This window comes from Coffea arabica, chromosome 11c, assembly GCF_036785885.1.
Source record: "Coffea arabica cultivar ET-39 chromosome 11c, Coffea Arabica ET-39 HiFi, whole genome shotgun sequence".
NCBI lineage: Eukaryota > Viridiplantae > Streptophyta > Magnoliopsida > Gentianales > Rubiaceae > Coffea > Coffea arabica.
In genome coordinates this window covers 39,778,253-39,796,192 of record NC_092330.1, presented here as the reverse complement: position 1 = coordinate 39,796,192, position 17,940 = coordinate 39,778,253, and the positions used below count along the sequence as shown (strand labels likewise).

The following is a 17,940-nucleotide window of genomic DNA, read 5'->3' as shown; positions in this document are numbered from 1 at the left end:
GAAAAGGGATTAATTTTTATACACTATTAATGCAGACATTTTTATACGCAAGCAAGCCCAAATAAATGCCATATTATTACAGTTGAAATTTTAAATTCACTTTTTATCTATTTGTCATCTATTTATTAAATGCCACATAATTAACTTTCAAATTTTAAATTCACTTTTTTTTTTTAACTATATGTCATTTACTTATACTTGATTGTGTAAAAGAATATTTACACTGACCGTGTATGTAACATTTCAAATTAGTTTGTTCGGATAGGGTATTATTTGAAATATTATTTGGAATAATTACTGTAGCACTTTTTGTGATGTAATGTATGTGAGATAAAAAGGTGTGTTGGAAAATGTATTTATGATGCAAGCGAAATATTATTTGGGATAAGTTTTGTATCCAAACACTATTAATTCTAAAGAAAATGACGCCAAAACATGCTTCTATCGAGATTAGGTATGCTCCATATTCAAGCGCTTTGAAGTCTCTTTAAATTGGAACAATCTATAGCATTAACATTTAACGACAAAATTTTCAATATAGATCCACATCACAAGTTTGTTTGTACAAGTTCACTTTATCTATATCAAAAAAGTTCAAATCTTGAATGACACTCTACTAGCATTAAAAGTTTTGTTGCATAAAAAATAAGCATATTTCTAAAAGCATGGAGTATGTGTGTGTGGGGTGTACCGATTGGTTGGAGTAACGGGACAGGGTTTAAGTGCCTGAGTCGGGGATGGATGGATGGATGGATATGGACCGTGTGATGGGGAGAGAAAATGGGAGGTTTGTGAATATCGAAGCAAACAGCCAACAGGTCACGTGCTGCGGGGGTACTGACCGATCAGTAGTTTTTTTTTTCCTTCTTCTTTTCTTTTTTTAATCAACTTTACAGTATCTGCAGAAAATAAAGATGTGGTTTGGTATGCAATGCAACATTAGTCAAAAAGAAAATGGTGGCACGAGCCGCATCATGATGATGAGATGAGGCCGGCCCAACCCTGAAGGATCCAAAGTAAAAGATAAGGAGGATACTTTTAATTAAATTAGTAGTAGAAGTTTCCTTTTAGAAAGCTAGTAATTGCTGCTTGCACACTCAATAAATTTGCCAATTGCTATTTTGGTTCATGAGTTTATGTGATATTACAATTAGTGCCAGAGTTTCCCCAAAAATTCCCTTGAAATTGGTAGTTTAGACAATTTTCCATGGAGATTAGAATAAATGCATCTGTTAAGGCAAAATGTTTAGTAAGGAATTTTTTTTTTTTTTTTATGGTGACAAATAGATTTGCCACTTCTCAATATCAATATCTTTCATACATTAAGCTCAGAAAGAAAAACAAAAAGGGAAAAACCTACTTTAGGGAAAAAATGATTGTATCCTTTTTACAATTGGAAAACTAGTACGGCATTGTACAAAAGAATCAGTCTTAAACACATTTATATGGTATTAGTATATAATTGTTTTATGGTTGACATTTCTTTTAATTTTCAATTTATTCAAAGTCACAAAACATGTCTCTTTTATGCATAGGCAAAAAAATAATAATAATAATTTGGAGACATTACGTGTAGGTAGCTAAAAACATTTTTCTCATTCAATTGTCACGTACAATCTCATCGTCCAACTCCAATTACAAATACAAAAAGCGTAAAACAGAGAAAGTGTGCTAGTCTCTGCATTCAATCTCCATGATTAATTTGAATGAAACATATATGTGAGATTTTCACCTCATACGGCTCCTCAAAGATTACAAATAAATCTAAGGGCATTTCACAATTATTTATCTTGGTATTTTATAAGATAGTTATCCTATAAGCTCGTGAATTAGATCGATGGAATTCTGTTTGCTATATTTTATATTGAAAATCAAAAAGTGCTTCTGAATTCATCTTATATTTTTTTTTTTTTTTTTTGTAGAAAAACACGTTGTAAAGATATACGAGATAGAAACATAAATTTCAAATATTGCATGCGAATATTTCGAAAATTTGTTAATGTAGATAAACGCAAACATGATAAATACCACTTAAGGTAATCTTTGTTTCATGATAAATATTCCAGCTTTGCAATCTTTGTTTCATGATTGATGAATCTCTGATCTTTTGGAAAAAAAAAAAAAAAAGATAAACGCAAACATGATAGGCATGTCATTTGGAGATCATGAATGTTCAATTCAATGATTTTCGGGATCTTAATGCCACACCATACAAGAAGATGCTTCAACACTAATTCAGGCAATCGAGACAGGATTCTACAACTACTATGCTAGGTTTTATTATTTTAATGAATTAAAATTATGAAAAAAATACCACTTAAGGTGCAAGGTTAGGTATGTGCGTTTTTTTTTTTTTTTTTTTTTTTGGGTAAATAGTTAGGTACGTGCATGATGTACTAAGATGCTCGAAGTTTGACTTTGCAGGATGGTTTAGATTACTAAACTTAGAAATTTATTTACTATAATATTCATATGCTACCATCTTCTCTGTCCCCTCCAAATCTTAATCGACTACTGCAAATAAATAAGTCCAGAAAACAAAAGGCATGGTCTAAGGATCAAGATCGTCCAAAAGCATATCTATAGATTATATTGGCGGGATAGAGCATGGATGGTTAGAATTGCTGCTATCAAAATTCTCATACCTTTTTGGGAGAATCTTGTTTACCTCTTTCTAGGATTCTTCTCGCCTTTAATTACGTATGTAAAGAGATACACTTTGATACTTTTGTGATTGGCAAAAAATTCCAATTTGGCAAAAGGGATAAACTCAATTCAAGATGATGCGTATTCTCATTAGAGTTTGCCATTTCATTTGTGGAATTTTTATTAATAATGAGATTACTTAAATGTATCGAGCATCATTTGCATCTCTGAAGTATTCATCCCACAAAAAACTCTCACATACAAGAAAATGGCCTCAAGCCTCCGAAATGGTTTGACGCTTTGAATGGTTCCAATCTTATTTGAATCGTTGTTTTACGTATTTTTTAATCACATTTTTATCTCACATTCATTCATTAATAGATACAAGGCATAGTATATTTTCTAAATGAACTGTATTTCTAGCTGAAAACCCTTGTATAAAATGAGACACAAGTCGGTTATATTCGCTCGTGATAAATAAATTAAGTCATGTTATTGATACATTAAATCGGTTATAGCAGTATATATATTTTTCTTTACGCTGAAAATAAACCCAAAGTCTTACCCATGAATGAATGGTGGTGGATTCATTGAATAAGTATTTGGCATTAGGTGGGCTGATTGGTAAAACCAATAATTATGCTATTAATGAATTTCAAAAGGAAAGAAATAAAAAATAAAAAGGGAGTAAATCTAAGCCATAAAAGATAGCAATGGACGGAGAGAAAGTACCTAAGAATTTTATGTAAAGAAGAATTTCTTTTTCAAAAGAATTACTTCGACAAGGAAGCACTTCAACTTCAGTGGCGGAAGCGTTATTATATTCAAACCTTAGCCCTAACATCGTCCTAGGAAAATTAGCTGTAAACCGCATTCCATGATACTAGAGGTTGGCGGATGGCGGCATTACTCTCCTCCCGCAAACCAGAAAATGGCAGCAACGCCTCTCTGTACCCACACTCTCACTCGGTGCGTGTAATGCACCGTGAATCATCAACCGTTCAATCACAGGTGTAAAGGTTCTCCGACTGGTGCGTGATTCCAAAACAATCAGCGCGTGGGTAAAGCTGCCGCCAGCTAAGGTAATTTTTTAACCAAATAAAATTATACTCCTATGGTAACCATGACCATGAGGAGATGGACTCATGGCACACTCATGGGACCATGCCAGCTCAGCACACAGTAACACGTCCTCAATTCACCCACCAGAAGTCCTACTGCGTACAGTACAACACACACTCATGACCCCTCACATTATGTATGCCCATTCCTTTAATGCACCAATTTTGACCGCTTGGGAGGAGGGGAAGAAGGCCAAAAAGTAAAAAAAAGTAATCTACCGCTACTAGAATTAGAATACTAGTAATAATGCGTTAAAAAGACAAAACAACCCAACAAGGTATGCCTCTCCACCAGATACCTCTTTCCACCTTTGAAAAAATATGCACACACTACACATAGTAGTGAATTGTTTATGATTTTTTTGGTTAGATTTTCGATGTAAACGGAGGTTATTTATAGGAGCAAAATGTTTTTCACTTCTATTGAGATTTGCGTCTTGTCAAGTCAATTGTTGCTGCTGGTCTTTTTTTTTTTTTTTTCCTTGGTAGCCAAACACACGCACTACACACACAACAACTACCCACTTTTCGGGGAGTTTCTTCACTCCTCTATTACTCCAGTAGTCTAGTAGTAGAAGGGGTCGTCTAAATCACACTACTGTTACTATAGGAGAATTTCGATACAACCCACTGAGCTGACCAACTTTTGCCATTATATTATAGAGGGAAGAGATAAAATAATACGAAAGAAAAGGAAATCTGGGCCATAGGTTTCTCATCCTCACTGTTTCCTTCTACACCGGGGTTTTGGTCTTTTTATTATTTCTATATATAGGGGTTTATTTCTGATCTGATTTTTCTCTTTTTGTCTGGGGCGATATTTTCTTGCTTTTTGCTTTCTCTCAAGGGCAAAGGAAGAGGAAGAGAAGAAGAGGGATTAGAGAGAAACAGAGAAGGGGTTGGGTGCTGAGATTTATGTCGGCAAGATTCCAATCGAGTTTTGAGAATATTGGGGCTTTATTGAAGAAGCTCTGCTGGATTTCAGTTTCCTCTGCTGTTCTGTTATTGGCTATCAACAATCAGAAATCCCTCTGCTCTGCGAACCGCCGGAGCTCTTCTCTTCTTTTCCCAACTGCTTCGATGCGTTTGAGGCCCAAAAGGTACTCCTTTATCTTCTGCCTTAAACCCCAGAGGTTTTAGATATTTTATGTACATGCTTTTTTGATTTATGATTTTGGCTGTTTTAAGATTTGTGTTTGTGATATTTGTTGATTTTAGGGGCTGATCTGAAACGGGTTGGTGTTAGTTTTTGTGGTGCGTATTGATTTATTATTTGCGGATTTTGATTTTATTTGTTATTTCTCTTCCTTCTTGCAGGACTTGTTCTGGAGTAGAGTGTTTTGGGGGATTTCACATAAAGCGATATTTATCACTTTTTTTGTTCTTCAGAGGGCCTCATACCTGATATACATCCCCTTTTCTTTTTATTTTTTTTTGGAAGAATTTAAATTATCTTGGGTAGCTGATTTTTGTTTAATATTCTGTTACGGGGATAAAAGCACATTCTTGGGGGATTTTCTGGGTATTTGATTAAGGGTTTTGGAGTTGAGTGATTGAAAGAAAAAGGAAAATAAAAATGCCAGAGCCTCGGAGACAAGTCATACTGAATCAAGAGCATCATAACAAGAGGCCAAAAATCATGGCTGAACCCACCAGACCTGTGAGGAAGATTCGGGTGTTTTGTGACGACCCGGATGCGACTGATACTGATTCATCAGATGATGAAAGGGTGATTGAGAAGAAGCCTAAGAGGTTCCTTAGGGAGATTATCCTCCCTATTGTGGAGTTGAAAAGTCAACCCGGTCAGCCTGTGGCTGTGGCTCTTGCCCCAGAAGCTGAAAATTCCTGTCAAGAGAGCAATAATGGGGAGAAAAACAACCCCAAGAAAAAGAAGGGTTTAGCTAAACCCCTGAGTCAACCTCAATCAAAGCCTTCCTCTACCAAATACAAAGGTGTCAGGCAGAGGAAATGGGGCAAATGGGCTGCAGAAATTCGCGACCCGTTCAAGGGAAAGAGGATCTGGTTGGGTACTTATATTTCTCCGGAGGAAGCTTCAAGAGCCTATGAAGCTAAACGACTTGAATTTGAAGCTAGGGCCATGGCTGATCAAAATGCGTCTGAGAAGTGTTCTAATGTCAATGACGATAATAATAATAATCAGTCTAGCTCAATGGCGGTTTCGCAGCCACATAATCAGAACGAAGCTCCTGCTTGTGTATCTGAGGACTCCGCTGAAAGCCTGGTATCGCATACATCTCCGGCGTCTGTCCTCGAGTTGGATTGTTTGACCTCATCTGCAACTCCGGCTATGGCTTCTGTGGATGGTGAGAAGCAAGATGAAGAAGAGAAGGTGAAAAATGTTGCTGAGGGAACCAAAGTTGTTGAGCAAAAGGTGCCTGATCTGGATTTAATGATGGAGGATGAGTTGTCATTGGCTGAACTAGCTCAGGGAATGGAGCTGGATTTTGAGCTAAATTCTCTGTTTATGGGAGAGGAGGAGTTTGGACAGTCTCTTGGAGACTTTGTCATTGGTGACATTGAAGACATACCAATCTGTCGCTTTGAAGATGATCAGCCGAGTGCTTTGCCTGATTTCGACTTCGAATTCGACTTTGATGCTTGCAATGAAGCCTTTTCGTGGATGGATGATGGGCCAGCCCTGATGAATGGAGCATCACCTCTTGAAAATCAACACAGTGTGCCCATAAGTTTTGCAGCATAAGTTTTGCAGTAGTAGGAATTAATTTATTAGCAGTATAGCATTTAGTTATTAGTGGAGTATTATCTATGGAAGGAGTTGATGAGGAAGTTTAATCCCAAGGGATGTGTATAAAGTTCTTTGGGAAAAAAATGGTTTTGTCCGAGCGAGTTTATTTATTTGTTTGTCTGGCCAAAAAAAAAAAAAAAAAAAGAGAGGGTCTTGTTCGGGGATGAGCTTTTTGCTCGGGGTTTTGTATTTGGGAGCCGTTCAAGGGGCTTTCAAGCTCTCTTTTTCTGCTCCGAGAGTTTTTGTAGCCGTGCGAGGAATTTGTTCAATCCCTCTCTTTCTTTGTTTAAGGTGTGATTATGAACCTCTGCTTAGTAGTGAAATATTTATTATTAGTTGGTTTTTGCATCTAACATTGGATTCGCAACATTTGCGATCAAAACTAGGTGTCTTGCCTCCCACCGTGGAGTCGTTTCAGTAAAAATCGTTCATTATGGCTGGCTTTTTGGGACAGCATGGGGTCTGGTCTTTTGCTTTATGCTGCCTGCTTATTCTGGGGATCTCTCCTCTTTTGCTGCTGGCTGAGTTTGGGATACTATTTGCTGCTACAACAACACAGTAGTGCTAAAACAACTTCCAATCACAAAATTTTCAAGAAAGTGCCAATTTTTAACATCCAGGGCCAATATCATCGTCCTGAAATCTCTCTAAAATCTGGTCACTGTCGCTACTATCTCTACACCATTGAGCTGAGCCAATTCATTCTACTACCTCATCAGCTCTATAAAAAAAAAAAAAAATACAGAGTCTGATTTTAGGTAAAAACCTAAAAGCGTGGGCCAAATTTCTTTGATGATGAGAGGAGAGGCGTCGATGGTTGCTTCGCCAAGCAAAAGATATCAGCAACTTGCGGCCGTTAAAAGGTGATAGTTATCTGTTGGGAGAGTGGATTTTGGAGCTAGCTGTGTGCCACTTCCTACTGCCACGTACTATTTGCTCACGCTGACTCCACTCCGCTCCAGTCCTGCGTGCTTTGGCACTTCTGCTAGTGCTGGCTATACACTCTCTTTTTTTTTTTTTATATATATATATATAAAAAAAATCAATTTCTTTCTGGCTTTTCTTTCTCTTTCCCAAACCCACTTCTAGAAATAGGTGGTGATGAGAAAGGGAACAGTTGTCAAAACTTAAAAACAAATCCAATAAGTGACGTTATATTCCCCCAAAGATTTATCCCTGAGTTTTTTTCTTTTTTTTTTTTTGTCTAATCCACTAAGTCACTCACCTGCCCATATTTTATTCTTTTTTCTTCATCGACTCACTCTCCCGTCTGCTTGCGGATCCAATTCTCAAATGCATATTTATAATCTTTTGTATTACGTTTTCTTTAGAAACATACAAAGTTTTTAAAAAATCCTAAATAATTTCGTCAACCGCTTTCTAATTGCATAGATACATTTATCCAAAAAAAAAAAATGATGCAAGATATTTTTTTTCCCCCCCTTAAAATACCTAAAACCAGAGCCAGAAAAATATGAAGGAAAAATGGTAAAAATTAGCATGTGCTGGTAATCATCAACAACCAATCAGAACACGACTCGTCGAAGAACACTATCAATATGTGCAATGATCATGGGTTTTGGAAGATGTCTAGATCGGATGTACTGCAGGATAAGAAATGCAACTCTTTGGCCGCCCCTTTTGATGTATATATTATTGAGTGAGTGATTTTTAAGTTAGTTTAATTCCGCAATCTAAGGCTGGCTGCCTTTTGTCTTTATTGGTTGAACATCATTGTCCATTCCGTTAACTTTGAAGCCCTTAAACACACAATTGTCCAAGTGTTTGTCATTTTAGCGTCTTCAAGGCTCAGGAGAAGTACTTTTACAAGTAGGGCCGAAAGACACGTCTCTGTTTTTATTTTTTTTGGGTTGATAGTTATCATCTGCGTCTACGTTTACATCCACTTCTATTTTTACTTCTACTCTTATTCTAATTTATTTTAAGGAGGTGATATTAAGGCCATGGACCTTCAACGAAAAGTGATTGAACCATCATCATATCTCACGAATGCATAATTATCGAATCATACAAATACATTACGCTCCCATCATCGTATCTCACGATTTTGCTAGTCTTTATTTGTGTCTTGTTTCTTAGATACATAGTATTATTATTGTCGGAGAGACAGATGGGGTGGCACTGGCACCGCCAGAGATTTTGGGGCTCGAAATTATACGGAATGGAAATGTTGTAGTGCCTCGAGTTGGGGTTCCTTACTATTGTCAATCGTGATTGCATCAAATAGGATATGAACCGCCAACACAAGTTGACTAGGTGACAAGGACAACACGATTTCTTGATAAAATGTTGTGTGCTCGAATCTCTCGTCGTAAATATGAAAATTAAATGTTAGTAGACGCTGTGTAAATGATTTATGATTATGTAAGCATATTTTTTGATATGTAACGGTGATTAAAATCAAATTTATATAAAAAAATTTTAATAAAAAAAAAATATATATATATATATATACATGGACTAACACAAAACAATTATTTGGATTGTGAATTATTTGAGATATTTTTACTGTAGCACTTTTTGTGATGTGATGTATGTGAGATAAAAAGATAATTGGGAAGATAAAAAGGTGCGTTGGAAATTGTAATGATGATGTAAGCAGATATAATTTGATAAATAATTCACAATCCAAACAAATTAATGTAGGTACTAAAACATCAATGTGCCAAAAAAGAATCTGCATTAAAAGTTAACTTCATTGCTGTATTGACATCTACATATTGCAATATACATTGTATGTTACAATTAGTGTGAAAGTCCTGGGTAACATTTTTCAAAGAAAGAAGGAAGTTGTTGAAGGGAAGAAAAATTAAAAGAAGAAAATGTAGATATAGTTCTAAATTGTTGCAGTTTGAATTAGAATGCTAATGATCACTTTCAAATCCAAACTCCATACCTTTGTTTGTTTGTTTGTTTGATAATTATGGCGGATAATTGGATTTTATGGACAAAGGGCTTTGAGAAGTTTCAACTTATATGTGTTGTCACGTTTGTGAGTCCAACCCATAATATTGACGACATTATTGTCTTGTTTGAAGGTAGATGAAATATCCTTATCATACGATTACGGATATATATATATATACACATACACACACACACACACATATATATATATATATATATATATATATATATATGAATTCTCTCAGTTTTGAGTTTCACTTAATTGAGTCGCTAATATGATTCTGTGATAAGATGCGTCCATCTGCGTCTAGTTGTTAGCCAGTGATGGAGATGGTCAAAAGCCGAAACCCCCCCGGCTTCCTCAAACTCAAAGAGAAAATTGTAAATCCCTACTCTTTTTTTTTTTTTTAGTTTAAGTGAAAGGTCTTAAATCCAAGACCTTACACTTATAATTCCTCCCTCCAAATCATCTAAGTCATCCCTTTCCTCCTAACAAAACAACAACTTAGAAAAGAAAAAAAAAAAAACAGTATCATGTCCTAAATATTAGCATATAAAAAGCTATACGAGGAAGTCTACTACCGTTTAAGTCTGAGAGATTTATATATACTTTAGGAGTAATTAAACTTGTATTTTAATAAAATCACTAGGGTTATTTTGGTGGTCAGGAGAGAGTTCTTAAAGTTCTTCCCGTTGTTAGGTGTAGAGGTCCAATCTTGGGTCTAGCAGTTGAGGATGGGAAAGGGTGAATAATATCTTGTTTTTGGGTATTAGTACACCAACTAATTAAGGTCTTCGGTGCGTGTGTTCTACTTAAGGTCCTTGGTGTAACCTGAAAGTCAGCATGCCTTTTGGATTAGGTCGTGGATCCCCCTTTAAGTAGAGAGAGTGTGTGTGTGTTTCTGCAGATTGCTGACGGGGGTATTAGTACACTAACTAATTAATTAGCACTAATTTTCATCAATTGAGACTCTTCATCGGGCTCCCCTTGATAAGTCGGGGCGCTTAACGGCCTTACACCATTTGGGCCTGCTAGAATAACCTGCAATCGATCCTCTCCAAGTAGCAATTTACAAATGTTGAACTCATTTTGCTCTCTTGTATGAAGATTGAGAAATGCCTGTTTTGAGGTTTGCATTCCATGAGCTTCAATACTGCAAAAGCCCCGTTTTGGTCAAGAAAGTAATGAAGGATTGCTTATGTACCACCCTCCATGCTGCAATAATTCATTCAAGAGAATCTTAAAATGTGACAAGTATTAAGGATTGCTCAGTCCTCTGGAAGTTTTTTTTTTATCCTACTTTAATATTCAGATTATATTTTTTTTTCCCTACCAATTGTTGATAATCGTGGTTTTTTATTAGGCTAATTCAGCAAAAGTTGGAGGACATTTGGATATTGCAAGAATCGAAGGCCTATGCTGTTTCTTACGTCTGTACTGTTCGTGTATGGCACTCGCCTCTTTAAATTGGTTTAATAGCAGAGCATTTATTACTACCGAATTGAATTTTTGGAATGTCTGGTGATTTTATTTCAGTCAAGATATTACTTATTTGAATGAAGATTACTTTAGCATGGGAATTTAACAAGCACTGCCGTGATTGAAGTTTGAGTCGTGCACAATATTTTGATCAAGAGCCTGGCTTCGCAGGCCAGCATTATTTGGCATACTGATATATTTGAATGGTTAAAATATGTTTTAGCAGGACAATATGATTCAAGAACAGTCGGTAAATCAGTACATGTACTCCTAGCGGATAGGATCTTTGAATTGAGAGGGCGTTTCAGAAGATTTGGTTGATCTTAGAGGAAGCCCTTCTCTTGGAAGCTTCTGATGCAGTCCTCAAACATTTGATCAAGGGATTTCAGCGGTGGGAGCCCAAGCTGTATGATTTTATTGCTGTCCATGCTGTGTGGATTATCATCTCCTTTTGTGTTGCTACACCTAAACATGGAAAACAAAACACTCAAGACTATATAAGAAGAAGGTCAAGTTCAGAGACACTACGGCACCAATAGAAAAAATCTGGTTGATTCAGAGAGTAAAGTCAAAACAAATAACAAATGCCAGTTCCATAAGAGGAAAAACAGGACAGAAAAGTATAAAATGTTTCTCTTGCCTGTTTATGTAGTTGTAGGCTGGATACTTGTTCCTTAGCATCTCAATGATCTCGGACCAGTGAGCTACTGAGCTTGAACATACCAGTCTGCCTGATGCTTTGCTTTCCTCCATTGCTAATATATGTGCTGCAACGACATCATCTATATGCACAAACCCTACTGTTGTATTCGGGTGTTCTTTAATCAGACCTGATCAATGGCATCAATAATTGAACTCAGTCATTTATAGATTAGCGGACATAGCTGATAATGTAAGCCACCATTTCACACAAAATCAGATAGAACACAGCATTCTAATGTCATTATATAACAGATTAGCTACTCAAGTGTTGACCTTTTACAATGGCCAATATCATTTGCAGCGTACTGGTTGGTTGGGGTGCGAGCAAAGGACCTACTACGAAAGAGGGGCTGACCACCACTAGATCAATTCCACTTTCTTCTGCAAATTTCCAAGCCTCTTTCTCTGCTATAGTCTTTGCATAGGCATACCACAGCTGAAAGAAGATTCCACCAATACAGTTACTAATTAAGAACCAGATCCTTTTATATTAAAATAAATTTTTTGGCTGCAAAATATATGTCAACTGCTTAGGCTTTAAGATTGTGATTCAACACGAAAAGTTATAAGTTGCACTTAGAAACATTGTTACATTGTAGCGTTTGCAGTATTCTGTATCGCTCCAATGAGATTCATTAAGTGGAGAAATTTGCTGAGCATCATCTCGATATCTTATTGCAGAACACGAAGATGTTAGGACCACCCTTCTACAGCTCCTTGCTTTCTTGCAAGAGGTTAACACATTCAAGGTGCCCTTTATACAAGGATCAATTAAATTTGCCTGCAACAGAGAAGAAGAGGTCAATTCTACTGTTTTAAACAACTTAGCCATGCACAATTCTCATGGTTGGTGACCAGGCTGTAGAATTTAGTCGCTTATTACATATTTTCTTCTTCTTTCAACTGATTTTAATCAACCAAAATGCTAAATTTCACCTGACTGATTTCTTCATCTTTTGCTGAGAAAGAAAATTTCTGTCAAATCTTAACTTCATTTCCAGGGATGAAAAATGAGCTTTCTAATATTCCAAATCCAAAGTGAATTTTCTTTTTGCATCAAAGTGCGCCTCTTTTAATGTCCAAAGAGTGTTCATCATTCAGTGGAATCAAGAATTGCACCTTCACTATTCCTACTAAAGGAATTGCAGATGGTTCTAGACAAGATTACTTTTCGTAACAGAAAGAAATGTTGTTGATAGAGGAAAGCAGGTTGCAGATGTTCATCCAGAGTTATTGGTTTCTCTAATCCCTTACCTTAACATTTTCATCATATGGCACAAGCACTGGAGACGCTGTGTGGAAGACTCCATCAACCCCCTCAATTCCCTCGTCAAAGCTTCCTTCCACGAGCAAGTCAGCTTTGAGAACCTTGAGCCTCTCCTTAGCTCCATTTAGCTCCCAAAGGTATGCTACCTTCTCCACATTTTCTGTCAAAGAAAATTAGTCTTGTTACTGTCCAGAAATTTCTTGAACTGCACCTAGAAATTCTGCCAATATTTGTGAATCAATATAAATTTTATTGACAGTAAGAATTATTTCTATAAAGCCTACCCCCAGCCAGGCCCTTCTTCTCCCCTCTTATTGACTCTATCTGATTGCTCCCACGCCGCACCCCCTCCTTCCCAAAAAAAAAAAATTAAGGAAACTCTGATGATCACTCGAGAGAAAGTTAAAAACTTTCTTGCCCTCGACTATGCCAATGAACAGATTTACTAACTTTTGTTTGTTTGATAAGCATGGAATGAATCAAAATATTCAAGTAACTTGTGTATGTGGAGATTGCAGCTACATTCCTCAGGATTTTATCTGCTAATATTGTCACCCGATAGTTTGTTCTTCAAGAGAGCAGATTTGTGGAATGGAAATCAGAAAGTTCACAATTCAATTTGATAAAAATCTTACCAAGACATGGAATGATCAAGAATAATTAAGCTTGATTACTGTTTCATAAATTAAGCAGCAACTTTGGCTGCAAACAAGAAAAGTACCTGGATCTCTTACAGTGGTCCTCACAGTATAACCCTTCTCCAAGAGAGACTTTATAAGATAAGCAGCTATGAACCCTGTGCCCCCTGTGACACAGTATTCTGGCATCTTTCCTTGTCTTTCCTCTTATGCTGCAGGAACTCTATCTCTGTCTTCCCATAAGATTCAATAACCCCAAGGCTCGGTAGTTATATATTGAGCTGCCAGGGATCTTGGGGTGATTAATTTCAGACTTGGTCGACAAGAAAAGCCCACGGCTACTGCTTCATTCAATTTCCCATGAATAATCTGTTATTGCAGCAGAAACGCGACATGTAAAGTTCATAAAAATATGTTTTAATATTACTTTTCATTGAAAGCACACCACATCATGAAGAGTACATCACCTGACAACCATCTGTGCTCCAAATTCGAAAGTTAGTGACAATCTTGGTCTGTATTAGGTGATCTGCATGGCTCGTGTGAAGAGTGTATCACGTCCAAGGCGTTTTGGTATTGATTGTTATTTTGGTGACTAGATTTTAAGCAGACCAGAACACCCAACTGCTGATTTTTTCGTACTTCTTCCACTAAGCATACGAGTATAGGATGCTCCCGACAATAATTTTTTTCTTTGGCAGGAAAAAGTTCGGGTTATTTTGGCTCCGGTTTTTGTTCACAGTTAATCCAATATGTTGCAATCGTCTTCTAACTTTTTTTTTGAGCATATCTTCTACCAAAGTTTCGGCTCGGATTGCAAAATAATTACTCATATTATTTCCACTTTGAATGATTATCCATTAAAGAAACCTTATTGGCGTCAAAAGAGATTGTGGTTCAATCTTTTTTTTTTTTTTTTGGGCCATGGGAGGTCTAAAGTCAGTTACCTACTTATAACTTCACAATGATAGTTAATGATAGCAATGGCATGGATTTGGGGAGGGGGACGTTCGCCGGCCTCATCTTTCAAAAGCTTTCTCTATTCCTTACCCCGTAGCCTATTACCTCCAGCCCTTATCTGCCCTAATATCCTGGTGGCTGTTCTCGCCTCACGCGGCCATCATTTTTATTTTTTTTATTTGACTTTGTTTTTTTTTTTTTTTTTTTTTAAATATACTCCATACAACATCAATAATGAATTTGGAAATCTTTCTTTTGAACTTTTAGCCAAAAATTCAACGTGAAACAAAGTTTAAAAATTATTTTGATCTTGTGAATTTGTTTTTCTACATTTGATTTTACTTAAAATCTAAATTCATTATTATTAATTTATACATTTATATATATATAAACATATATATAATTTTTTGTTTACCGATCATAAATGATGTCTAAAGCCATTTACATACTCACAACTCCATTGTGAGAGAGTGATAGTCAGGGATAGCAATGAGCATGTTTAGGGCGGGGAAAGACTCTCTCATCTCTCGCCTCATCATCTTAAAGTTCTTCCTATGTCTAGCAGCTCCATCTCTTGCCCCTTCTTGTAGCCCTTATATATGTGTGTGCGCGCGTGCACGCGCATATCCACACAGTGCCATGCATCAAATAAAATAAAATGTACACTAACATAACAAAATTATTATTTATTTGCAATAAATTAACAAGAAATATTATTTTATTTTATCACAAGAAAATATTAAATTATTCATGTCACAATGCACTCACACGCAAGCGCACGTGCATGCACCCGCACACAAATATATATAATTATAAATGAGAGATAGGTGATACTAGAGATGAGCGGAATATCCTCCTCCAGCCCGTTGTGTTTGGATTGCATTTTTCATAATTTTTCATGGAAAAATTACTGTAGCGATTTGATATATATAAGGGAAAAAGGTAATAGAGAAATGTGATCAAACAGGACGGCCCTGTTTTCTTTGCTTGACCCATCCCCTAACTTTGATTTTCTCGTCCCGTTAAACCCCCACGGGACAAGTACCTGTCTTTATTGTCTGATAGTTCACCCCTTTTTTTCTTGGGAGACTCCCAAATCCTAGAAGAGATGGAAACATGGAGAGTTTGAGCGTCACGAACTCGTGTCACTTGACTCATATCCCTACCAATTGGATTGGGTCTTGGGGATTGGAAAATTAAAAATGGTTTGGTCTTTACTAATTTAATGTATTAGATTAAACATTGTGTCTTAGAATTACATTCAACGTGGGTTTCATGGTCCGACAACCAGGACAAAACTGAAGAAGACATTTTGGTTTATATGGTAATGAGACAGCAGGCCATTGTTGCCCAAAAATTCAAGCGCTATGTCGTATTCATGAATTTTATATGGATCGGGCTTCGGAGTTCTATTTACTGATTGCAGAAGTGGTAGTACTAAAATTGGACCAGCCCTTTACAAGGACGACCTGGTCAAAAGCTGAAGTAATTACCATGTCGAAGAAAATTAGGGAGTTGTTTACAATTTTTGCATAATTTACATAGACATATATTTCTTGAAGCTTACTGAAACTTGATATGGATAAATATACATGCTTATGAGTTTTCATTCCCAATAGTATCTAGTCTTAATATGGTAAACTGGTTTCAAGAATGTTGCAATCTGAAACCATATAAAAAACAGTACCAAGTTTTCTTAACTAACTGCATCATATTCAATCCCTAAAGGCCTAAACTGCTTAAAGTTACAAAATTATATGATACTGTATTTTGACAGCACCTATCCTAAAGCTGCAATTGAATTGAGAAATTTGACGAAAAAATCACAATTCTCTCACTTTTCTCTAATTATTTACATTACTCACGAGGTATTTAGATTTGTGAGTTACCAATTATTTTAGTTTTTAAAATATATTTAAATAATTAATAACTTACAAACTCAAAAATATCTCTTAGACAATCCAAACAATTAGGGATGGATTTTAAATCTTTTATCAAATCCTTCAATCCAAGCAAAGCATAAGATAGTCATCCACTTGCCCCCCTTATTTCCCAGACAACTTGTGTTCTATCAACTTAATCTTAGACTAGTTTTATGCGAGAAAAATAAAATAAAAAGGTTGAGCTGTGAAAATTCCTTAAGATAGAATTATCCAATAAAAAATGAGAAGTCGCATGAAACCGTCAACTCTTTTTGGAAAGACAGCCTTACAAGGATTTTATTAGTCATGAAATTAAGTAGCTCAAGTGGCAATCAATCCTTATCTAATTAGTCTGCTTTAGACTTAATGACACCTCATGCCAAAGTAAAGTAGCTGGGGAGCAGAGAATTACTACATCAAATTGATGGTGCTGAATACCAGCTACCAGTTCTCATTAATTATACTAACGAAGGTTTCACTTGGTCCGGTTGAGTATAACCAAATGATTTGTAGTTCAGATTATATGCATTGATATAATTAATAGGGTAGGTGTGAAATAAATGTGCTAATAAGTGTGCACATTAGACACCAGTTAGCAAAATCCTTTACAAATTTATCTAACTATGCCTGGTTATAATTTATTGTTGTTATCAATTTATAGGATCAGCTAATAAAATTCAAAATTAAAAAAAAAAAAAAGAAGGGTACTTTTCTTGCTTGGTATTATGTGCTTGCAAGCTAGCTTCGTGATAGTATAGTCATCTACTACCTCTTACTTTAGAAACATGAGAGTTTACTTACTCTTCAAATTCGTTTTAGTAAAAATAGTAGTAAATCATTTTCTGATGGAATTGGTCACATGGTCAATGCAATAAGAATTACTCCCTCCGTCCCACTTTGATAGTTTTGTATTCCTTTTTCATCTGTCCCAAATTGTAGTCCACTTTTCAATTGAAGAATGTAGTTGTATTTTAATTTTTCTAAAATACCCTCATTCAATGTAAGTAGTTGTTACTATAAACCTACCCCATTTAATGAGAGTTGATTCTTTTTTTTACCATCAATTCAAGTTCTCATAAAGTTGTACCATATTTAATGTGAAAGTATTTTAGAAAAATAGTAATCTAAATTTACTTTTTCAACAAAGTTAACTACTTTTTCTTAAACTATGTGAAAAAAGAAACGGAACTATCAAAGTGGTACGGAGGGAATATTATGAGAGTGACTTAAGCAGTGACCCTTTCTTGAAGACTTGAAGTAATTAAAATCAAATTTATTCCTATTGCAAATAATTCAGACAATAGGATTGTCATGGAATAGGACTCTACTAGTATAGCTTGCCCATTGATGGAACAGGATTAGTAGAGGAATGTTCCTCCGGCCCCCACGTCAACTAATTAAAGGAAATATATACTCCCTCCGTCCCACTTTGACAGTCCTGTTTCTTTTTTCACACAATTTAAGAAAAAGTAGTTAACTTTGTTGGAAAAGTAAATTTAGATTGCTATT

General features: G+C 35.9%; 2 protein-coding genes and 1 long non-coding RNA gene across 8 annotated transcripts; 2 read left to right on the top strand and 1 right to left on the bottom strand.

The window, feature by feature from the left end:
* Positions 1 to 4,568: 4,568 nt before the first annotated feature.
* Positions 4,569 to 6,887, top strand: LOC113716747 (ethylene-responsive transcription factor ERF118-like). The gene is made up of 2 exons (XM_027241169.2): positions 4,569 to 4,867; positions 5,085 to 6,887. Exon 2 carries the CDS (start codon positions 5,344 to 5,346, stop codon positions 6,487 to 6,489), a length of 1,146 nt encoding a protein of 381 aa, XP_027096970.2. The 5' UTR covers positions 4,569 to 4,867; positions 5,085 to 5,343; the 3' UTR covers positions 6,490 to 6,887.
* A 2,798-nt stretch (positions 6,888 to 9,685) lies between these two features.
* Positions 9,686 to 12,584, top strand: LOC140016923 (uncharacterized). 6 transcript variants are annotated; one of them, XR_011823211.1, is made up of 5 exons: positions 9,686 to 9,843; positions 10,827 to 10,908; positions 11,169 to 11,834; positions 11,946 to 12,104; positions 12,326 to 12,584. It is a non-coding gene; the product is annotated as an uncharacterized lncRNA (long non-coding RNA). The 6 variants fall into 6 exon arrangements; XR_011823210.1 differs by having other exon boundaries at positions 11,166 to 11,834; XR_011823209.1 differs by having other exon boundaries at positions 9,687 to 10,717.
* On the bottom strand, positions 11,266 to 13,748 carry LOC113717362 (tetraketide alpha-pyrone reductase 2-like). The gene is made up of 6 exons (XM_027242168.2): positions 13,633 to 13,748; positions 12,899 to 13,071; positions 12,237 to 12,425; positions 11,918 to 12,080; positions 11,583 to 11,772; positions 11,266 to 11,407 (listed from the first exon to the last, which is right to left on the bottom strand). The coding sequence occupies exons 1-6, from the start codon at positions 13,736 to 13,738 to the stop codon at positions 11,266 to 11,268; spliced, it is 963 nt and encodes a 320-aa protein (XP_027097969.1). The 5' UTR covers positions 13,739 to 13,748.
* Positions 13,749 to 17,940: the final 4,192 nt, after the last annotated feature.

Coding starts and splice junctions, on each gene's coding strand:
- LOC113716747 (XM_027241169.2), top strand. CDS start 5,344: ATGCCAGAGCCTCGGAGACAAGTCATACTGAATCAAGAGCATCATAAC.
- LOC113717362 (XM_027242168.2), bottom strand. CDS start 13,738: ATGCCAGAATACTGTGTCACAGGGGGCACAGGGTTCATAGCTGCTTAT. Junction 13,072..13,632: donor GACCACTGTAAGAGATCCAG/GTACTTTTCTTG, acceptor TTTCTTTGACAG/AAAATGTGGAGAAGGTAGCA. Junction 12,081..12,236: donor AATACTGCAAACGCTACAAT/GTAACAATGTTT, acceptor ATCTTCTTTCAG/CTGTGGTATGCCTATGCAAA.